At 39.5% G+C, this 9,284-nt stretch overlaps 1 protein-coding gene across 1 annotated transcript; it reads right to left on the reverse strand.

The window, feature by feature from the left end:
- On the reverse strand, positions 5,537-5,947 carry LOC109835173 (glutamic acid-rich protein-like). The gene has a single exon (XM_020403161.1). It carries the CDS (start codon positions 5,945-5,947, stop codon positions 5,537-5,539), a length of 411 nt encoding a protein of 136 aa, XP_020258750.1.

Raw genomic sequence — 9,284 nt, forward strand, 5'->3', positions numbered from 1 at the left:
GAAAGAATTTCATGCATGCATGGTATATGTTGAGATATATGTTCTTTACAAAGGACATGACTCAAGCAGACAGTTTCAGACACATGCACTGAGTTAAACCATACTTTTAAACTAGTAAATGATCTTAGAATTAAACAAACAAGATCTCAAATGAAATCCACGAATATGTAGTTTCTATAACAGAAAGAATTTCATGTATGCATGGTATATGTTGAGATATATACTCTTTACAAATGACATAACTCAGGCAGACAGTTTCAGACACATACACTGAGTTAAACCATACTTTCAGATAAGTGAATGATCTCAGAATTAAACAAACAGGGACTCAAATGAAAGCCACGGAAGTCTAGGTTTTATAACAAAAAGAATTTCTTCATTTGGATATATACAAAGAAAGTTATGATCTGTTTAGTGGTAGTGTATCTTGCTGGAAATTTCTGCATGAAATTTCAGTTTCAAGATAACATTGACATGCAAGCCCTAAAATGTTACATGCAAGACTAAAACCAAATTAAATCTTATAATCTCAGTCTAATGTCCTTGATAACAATATGCAAAAGAGAATTATACCTAGTATTGAGACTTGCTTCACTTCCTCCTCCAAAATCATCAACTAACTCCTTTCTCCTCTCCTTCTTCTTCAATGTTTGGAGCTTATGGAATCTATTTATTTTTCTTCTTCTTTTTTTTAAAAAGAGGAGAGGGGCTGGGGTTTGGTTGGCCAGAGGAGAGGGATGAGGGTTTGGAGAATTTTTTTTTCTTTAGAATGGCAAAATGAGAGGTGGAGGGCACATATATATAAGCCCATGTGAAGAGAAATCCTCAATTTGGCCAAAGTTGAGGGGTTTTATGCAAAATTTCCCCCACTATCATGGCTGAACTATGTTAATTAGAGAGTTTTACATTAGGTATTTAATGATTTGGTTATCTCTAATCAAGGTTTAAAGCATGGTTAACTTAGGTTTACATGCTAAGTTTGTATGCATGCTATGACTTAGTTAACTAGATCACAATATGAGAATTAGCTAAGTTAAATTCTCATACTAGAAGATTATATGAGAAGCAATGAAGAAAAGCATCTACTAAAATATGGATTGGTATCGGTAACGGTATCCGATCAATGAAAGGGACAAAAATTTGGAATGTTACATACTTCCCCCCTTAAGGAAATTTCGTCCCTAAATTTTTACGTACCCTCAAAATAAATGTGGATATGTTTTTCGCATCTCAGATTCTAGTTCCCATGTTGCCTCCTCAACGCCTCGATTATTCCATAAAACTTTAACCAGCAATATGGATTTGTTTCTCAGCTGCTTCTCCTTAAAGCCTAGCACTCGAACCGGTCGTTCTTCATAAGATAGATCCTCCCGCAGGGGCAAGGCTTGGTGCGAAATGATGTGTCTGGGGTCTGGTACGTACTTTTTCAGGTTTGAGACGTGGAACACGTTATGAATCTTCTCCAATTCTGGGGGCAAGGCTAGCCGGTAGGCTACAGGTCCGATCTTCTCCAAAACTTCGAATGGCCCAAGGTATCTCGGACGGAGTTTGCATTTCTTGCCACCTCTTGTTATTCCTTTCATTGGTGTAGCCTTTAGAAACACATGATCACCAACCTGGAATTCTAGGTCCTTGCGTCGACGATCTGCATAGCTCTTTTGCCTACTTTGGGCCGTCTGCATATGTTGCCGAATAGTTTGGATCTTCTCAGTCGTCTCCTGGATTACGTCTGGTCCAAGTAGTCGACGATCACCAGTCTCTTCCCAACAGATAGGGGATCTACATCGCCTCCCATATAGGGCTTCATAAGGTGCCATGCCAATGCTAGAATGAAAGCTATTATTGTAGGCGAACTCTATTAGTGGCAAATGCGTAGCCCAATCCAAAATCTAAGGTGCAAGCTCTCAGCATGTCCTCCAGGGTCTGTATCGTTCTCTCAGATTGTCCATCAGTTTGAGGATGTGCTGAAGTGCTGAACTTCAGTTTAGTCCCCAAAGCTTGATGTAGGCTCTTCCAAAATCTTGAGGTGAAACGGGGGTCTCGATCTGATACAATGGATATGGGAATCCCGTGGAGCTTCACGATCTCTTCAATGTATAAGCTGGTCAACTTTTCCATGGTATACGACATCTTGTAGGGTATGAAGTGCGCTGACTTGGTCAGGCGGTCAACTACCACCCATATGGCATCCTCTCCTTTTGTTGATCGGGGTAGTCCAGTAACAAAATCCATGGTGATGTGATCCCATTTCCATTCTGGAATGGGCAAAGGTTGTAATAGTCCTGATGGTTTCTGATGTTCAATCTTCACCTGCTGGCATGTTAAACATTTTGATACAAATATAGCTATCTCCTCCTTCATGCGGTTCCACCAGAAGTTTTGTCGGAGGTTCTGATACATCTTGGTGCTACCCGGATGAAGAGCATATAGGGTCTGGTGAGCTTCTCTCAATATCTGATCCTTAAGCTCCCCATCATTGGGTACACAAAGGCGATTACCCATCTTCAAAACACCATCTTGAATCTTAAAGTCTGAATATTTTCCTTGTTCCACCTTCTTCCTTATCTCACATAGCTCCTTGTCTTCCTTCTGTCGCTCCTTGATTTGGTCCAACAGAGTAGGTTGTAGGCTTATCTGACAAATCTTCATTCCAGAAGGATATTTTCTAACTTCAATCTCCATTCTCTCAAGCTCCTTACTTAACTCGGCTTGTTTAGTTAGCAAACAAGCTGATGTAATATGATTCTTCCGACTGAGAGCATCTGCTACTACATTCGCTTTACCTGGATGGTAAAGAATATTTACATCGTAGTCTTTCAGCAATTCCAACCACCTTCTTTGCCTCATGTTAATCTCCTTCTGAGTAAATATATACTTTAGGCTCTTGTGATCTGTATAAATATCACATGATACCCCATATAGATAGTGTCTCCATATCTTCAGGGCAAAAATCACAGCAGCCAATTCCAGAAGATCATGAGTGGGGTAATTCTCATGAGGTCTCAATTGCCTGGAGGCATAAGCCACTACCTTCTCATTCTGCATTAGAACACAACCTAAACCTCTGGAAGATGCATCACTATATATCACAAACTTATCTGAACTCGTAGGGATAGTAAGGATGGAAGCAGTTACCAACCGTTTCTTCAACTCCTGAAAATGCTCTTCGCAATTCTCACTCCAATTATACTTGACAGTCTTACGAGTCAAATAAGTTAAAGGGGCTGCTAATTGGGAAAAGTCTTTAACAAATCTTCTATAATATCCTGCTAGTCCCAAAAAGCTACGAATCTCAGTCACTGAGGTGGGACGCGACCAGTTCACGACAACTTCAACCTTCGCTGGATCCACAGATATCCCATCTTTTGTGATCACATGGCCTAAAGACATCACCTTTTCTAGCCAAAATTCACACTTTTTAAACTTTGCGTATAGCTGTTGCTCTCTTAGGATTTGCAATACAATCTTCAAATGTTCTTCATGTTCTTGGTAACTCTTAGAATAGATCAATATGTCATCAATGAAAACTACCACAAATTGATCCAAATATTGTTTGAATATCCGATTCATCAGATCCATGAATGCGGTCGGCGCATTAGTCAGTCCAAAAGGCATCACTAAAAATTCATAGTGACCGTAGCGAGTCCTGAATGCTGTTTTTGCTACGTCCTCAGGCTTAATCTTTAACTGATGGTACCCTGACCTTAAATCAATTTTGGAAAAATATTGAGCTCCTTGAAGCTGATCAAATAGATCATCTATCCTTGGGAGTGGATACTTATTCTTAATGGTCAGTTTATTCAACTCTCTGTAATCTATACAAAGTCTCATACTCCCATCTTTCTTTTTCACAAATAAGACTGGTGCTCCCCATGGAGACATGCTGGGTCTAATGAATCCTTTATCCAATAACTCTTGAAGTTGTTCCTTTAGTTCCTTCATCTCAACTGGCGCCAATCTATAAGGGGCTTTAGATATAGGAGTGGTCCCTGGGACCAAGTCTATGGCAAACTCTATCTCCCGATCTGGAGGCAATCCTGGCAAATCTTCTGGAAAGACATCCGGGTAATCTCTTACAACAAGTATATCTGAAAGCTTTTTCTCATTCAATTGGTCACTTATCACACAAGCTAAATATCCACTACAACCTTGCCTCAACAATTTATTAGCCTTCATAAATGAGATTAGGTGCGTGAGTGGTCTTCTACTTTCCCCTTGGAAAACAAAACTCGCCTCCGCTTGTGGTTTAAACTTTATCAGTTTTCTCAAACAGTCTATAGTTGCATGATGAGAGGCTAACCAATCCATTCCTAGGATAACATCAAAATTTGACATGTCTAGGCATACAAGGTCTGCATTCATGACATGATCACTCACTAAAACTCCACAATTCTCATAAACATATGTTGCTAGGAGACTACCACCCATAGGTATGGACACAATTATCTCACTACTTAATAGTGTCGGTGAATTGGGAAAATTCCTAGCAAAGTGAGGTGATACAAAAGAGTGTGTAGATCCACGGTCGAAAAGTGCATGAGCGGTGAATGAACATATGGGAACTGTACCTTCCACCACAGATGGTGATGCTTGTGCATCCTTCCTTGTCAGGGCAAAAACTCTTCCTTGGTTCCTTTGGTTCTGCTGCACACTCTGGTTGGACTGAGCCTTCCGCTGGGGAGCATTTGATTGCTGTGAGGCATTAGCTCGAGCCGCGTGATCTCCTCTTGCTGCTCGCTCTGTTATTTCTTGATTCCTCAAGGTTGGACAATCTCTCTTGAAGTGCCCAGGTTGACCACACTCGAAACATGCACGGTTTAAGTTTGCAATATCCAGAGTGATGATTGCCACATCTAGGGCAGGCTGCTGACTTATTTGGCTGATTTGCTCGATCACGACGAAAGGGAAATTTTGCTGTCGCTGACCTCCCGGGCTGATTCGATGCTGACTTATCGGTTGTGATACCTCCTTCTGTTCGTGGGCGTTTAACTAAACTCTGCTTCTTATTGCGGATCTCCTGATACTCTAGCAGGTCTTTCTCAATTTCAAACGCAGTCTCCACCAGTTCTGCGTAGTTCCTGATTCTGAGGGCCACTAGTTTCCCTCTGATATTTCCCCTGAGTCCCCTTTGAAACTTCTTAGCCTTATCTGATTCTTCAGCGATCAAATGTGGAGCAAACCTTGATAGTTGAGTAAACTTAGCCTCATACTCTTGGACCGTCATGTTATTTTGTTGCAAACCTTGAAATTCAATAGCCCACTGATCCCTAACACTCTCCGGGATATATTTCTTATTCATAAGCTCCACAAATCTATCCCAATCAATCTGTCTCTGGGCAGCCCTTTCTAATCTTAAGGTTGTCTTCCACCAATGTTCAGCTTCCCCTCTGAACATGAAGGCGGCAATTGACACCTTTTGCTCCTCTGTGCAACTTAAGACTGAAAATATCTTCTTCATTTGTAAAATCCAATCCTCCTCATCCAGGTCAAGCTCTCATCCAAGTGGAATTCCCTCTTGGAACTCATCAAGTAGGGGCTATTGTGCTACCTCAAATTCCCACTCCATAGGCTCCTCCGCTGGATCCTCATCCTCCATAGGGTTCTCCTCGGGGTCCTCCTCCTCGGGATCCTCCTCCATGGGGTCCTCCTCCTCGGGGTCTTCCTCTATAGGGTCCTCCTCGGGGTCCTCCTCCTCGGAATCCTCCTCTATGGGGTCCTCCTCCTCAGAGTCCTCCTCTTCAAGGTCCTCATTCTCAAGCTCGCCACTCTTCGCTAATTGCCCACGAGTGTGATGGCTAATCGAAGAGTAATCCACTCTCTCCCCAAATGTCTCCTCCGGGTCAGTCTCCTCAGAGCTGATCTCCCAATCCTCTGAAAGTGTTGACCACACCTCCCCGCTGCTAATGGATCCTTCCATCTCAGAAACACTCGAATCTGAATCTGCCATTCCTACCAGAAGTCACCTATCAGCCTCCAATGGTACAAAACCAACCTAATAGAAATCTAGATATCACAAGAATGTCATGGAAAGATAATTCCTCCATGACTTGTGTTTGACACCGACTAGAAAGATCCCTACGTCCCCTAGGTATTTCAATGTAGGACTCTTAAGGTGTCAACCTGTGCTCTGATACCACTGTGTGACGCCCCTCCTCTGGGAGGTACATAAAAATTTGAGCATGACCTATCTGTAATAAGAAGGGTCGACCTGCTAAATCTTTATGCACATCACAACATAGATATACTGAAGGGCGAAAAATAAAGCAGTAGAGATGCATATGCAATACCCAAGATCACGAGGTTGACAGCAGAGTCCATTGAATACCAAAATAGAAGAGAACTAAAGGATAATACAAAATATTACAATAATAGCAGTGGCTACAACATTAATACATGTTTATAAGTCAAAGGTACTACAAAAGTGAACATAAATTAACCCCTATTAAGATTTTCCTCTGGAGCTAATCTTCAAATTCAGGGTCTGCAATGCCCTTATCCTTGCCAGTTGTATGACCTGCGAGTGGATTCAGAAACAATAGGGGTGAGCCTAAGGCCCAATAGGTAACCATAAAAATCTCGGGTACAATCCAAGGGAACGAATGAAAATGATAGACATAGATATCAAACTTGAACAACGGGGTCTCAACATTAAGTTGCCATTCTTATATCGTAATCATTGACCGAAGTGAAATAACATGTAAAGATGAATAATCAAGGTCTAATATTCAGGATTCCAAACTCCCCAATCATGGGATAATCAATAAACCGCGCATGCTTTTATACACCCACCGGTGAGCGTCCTCACACAGGGCATTGTCCCACCGGGACACTATAACATTACCACCCACCGGTGAAGCTTACTTCACACAGGGCATAATCCATGAATATAGACAATCAATCATCAATGAAGAGAGGAATACTATCATTATCAATAGTTGAACCATCGAATCAATTTGAATTGTTGCAATGAAATCATTCAAGGACATCGGAGGTATAAAATTGAAATAAACAACATTAGGATAGCAATGATTATCCAATCAACAACGAGCCCATGCATGAGGTGAATCAAATAGGAATATTATTAAAATGATAAGATATACAATCAGCATGGGAAACTAACTCGCAGGAACTTCAAGAAAGTAATCAATCGAACTCCCAAAGACTTGAGAGGAAACAATGAAAGGTTACCTACCGATTATGTCGGGATCCTCTCGGCCAACGAATGAATCCAAGATTCTCTGTCCTATATATACATGTATACCCACATGAGATTCTAGACACTATGTCTTTTAAAACTTTAACTTAAAACTTATATAATGGTATAAGCTACACCCTAGATGATTGCATCTAATATCTCTAATATGCACAGCAACCTAAGTAGTGTACATGCAGCAGATTTAGGTGAATAGATGGTACAGCAATTGATGTCCAAAATGCATGAAACTAGTCTCAAATGACTCCATTATGAGTCTAATTTCAGAATATAAAACTTTTACATCAATGCATGGTGTATAGTAAGAGTCATGCTCTCAGAAAACTACACATATCAAAACTGTAGCAGAAAAACAGAGATCATAATTTGGGATGAATAATTTATTTCGGGTACTTAACTATATCCCAAAGAGCTCATACTTTGTATGTAATTAATATTATGGATTAGCTTCTATGTCCCATGAGTTTCATCAATTTTGCATTTTTAAAATGCATGTTACATGCAAAACAACACAGGGGGGTTAGACTGGAATTTCCAGCACATACGCTAGCTATTAGAACTAGGTTTAGGCCTACCAAACATTATTCAAATTAATTCAAACTCCTATCAACAGAAATACAATTGAGTCTAGTTTTAGAAATAGAAAGAATTTCATGCATGCATGGTATATGTTGAGATATATGCTCTTTACAAAGGACATGACTCAAGCAGACAGTTTCAGACACATGCACTGAGTTAAACCATACTTTTAAACTAGTAAATGATCTTAGAATTAAACAAACAAGATCTCAAATGAAAGCCACGAATATGTAGTTTCTAGAACAGAAAGAATTTCATGCATGCATGGTATATGTTGAGATATATGCTCTTTACAAAGGACATAGCTCAGGCAGACAGTTTCAGACACATGCACTGAGTTAAACCATACTTTCAAACAAGTAAATGATCTTATAATTAAACAAACAAGATCTCAAATGAAAGTCACGAATATGTAGTTTCTAGAACAGAAAGAATTTCATGCATGCATGGTATATGTTGAGATATATGTTCTTTACAAAGGACATGACTCAAGCAGACAGTTTCAAACACATGCACTGCGTTAAACCATACTTTTAAACTAGTAAATGATATTAGAATTAAACAAACAAGATCTCAAATGAAAGCCACGAATATTTAGTTTCTAGAACAGAAAGAATTTCATGCATGCATGTTATATGTTGAGATATATACTCTTTACAAATGACATAACTCAGGCAGACAGTTTCATACACATGCACTGAGTTAAACCATACTTTCAGATAAGTGAATGATCTCAGAATTAAACAAACAGGGACTCAAATGAAAGCCACGGAAGTCTAGGTTTTATAACAAAAAGAATTTCTTCATTTGGATATATACAAAGAAAGTTATGATCTGTTTAGTGGTAGTATATCTTGTTGGAAATTTCTGCACGAAATTTCAGTTTCAAGATAACATTGACATGCAAGCCCTAAAATGTTACATGCAAGACTAAAACCAAATTAAATCTTATAATCTCAGTCTAATGTCCTTGATAACAACATGCAAAAGAGAATTATACCTAGTATTGAGACTTGCTTCACTTCCTCCTCCAAAATCATCAACTAACTCCTTTCTCCTCTCCTTCTTCTTCAATGTTTGGAGCTTATGGAATCTATTTATTTTTCTTCTTCTTTTTTTTTTTAAAAAAGAGGAGAGGGGCTAGGGTTTGGTTGGCCAGAGGAGAGGGATGAGGGTTTGGAGAATTTTTTTTTTCTTTAGAATGGCAAAATGAGAGGTGGAGGGCACATATATATAAGCCCATGTGAAGAGAAATCCTCAATTTGGCCAAAGTTGAGGGGTTTTATGCAAAATTTCTCCCACTATCATGGCTGAACAAATATAATAACTATGTTAATTAGAGAGTTTTACATTAGGTATTTAATGATTTGGTTATCTCTAATCAAGGTTTAAAGCATGGTTAACTTAGGTTTACATGCTAAGTTTGTATGCATGCTATGACTTAGTTAACTAGATCACAATATGAGAATTAGCTAAGTTAAATTCTCATACT

This window comes from Asparagus officinalis, chromosome 3 (genome assembly GCF_001876935.1).
Source record: "Asparagus officinalis chromosome 3, Aspof.V1, whole genome shotgun sequence".
Classification (NCBI taxonomy): domain Eukaryota; kingdom Viridiplantae; phylum Streptophyta; class Magnoliopsida; order Asparagales; family Asparagaceae; genus Asparagus; species Asparagus officinalis.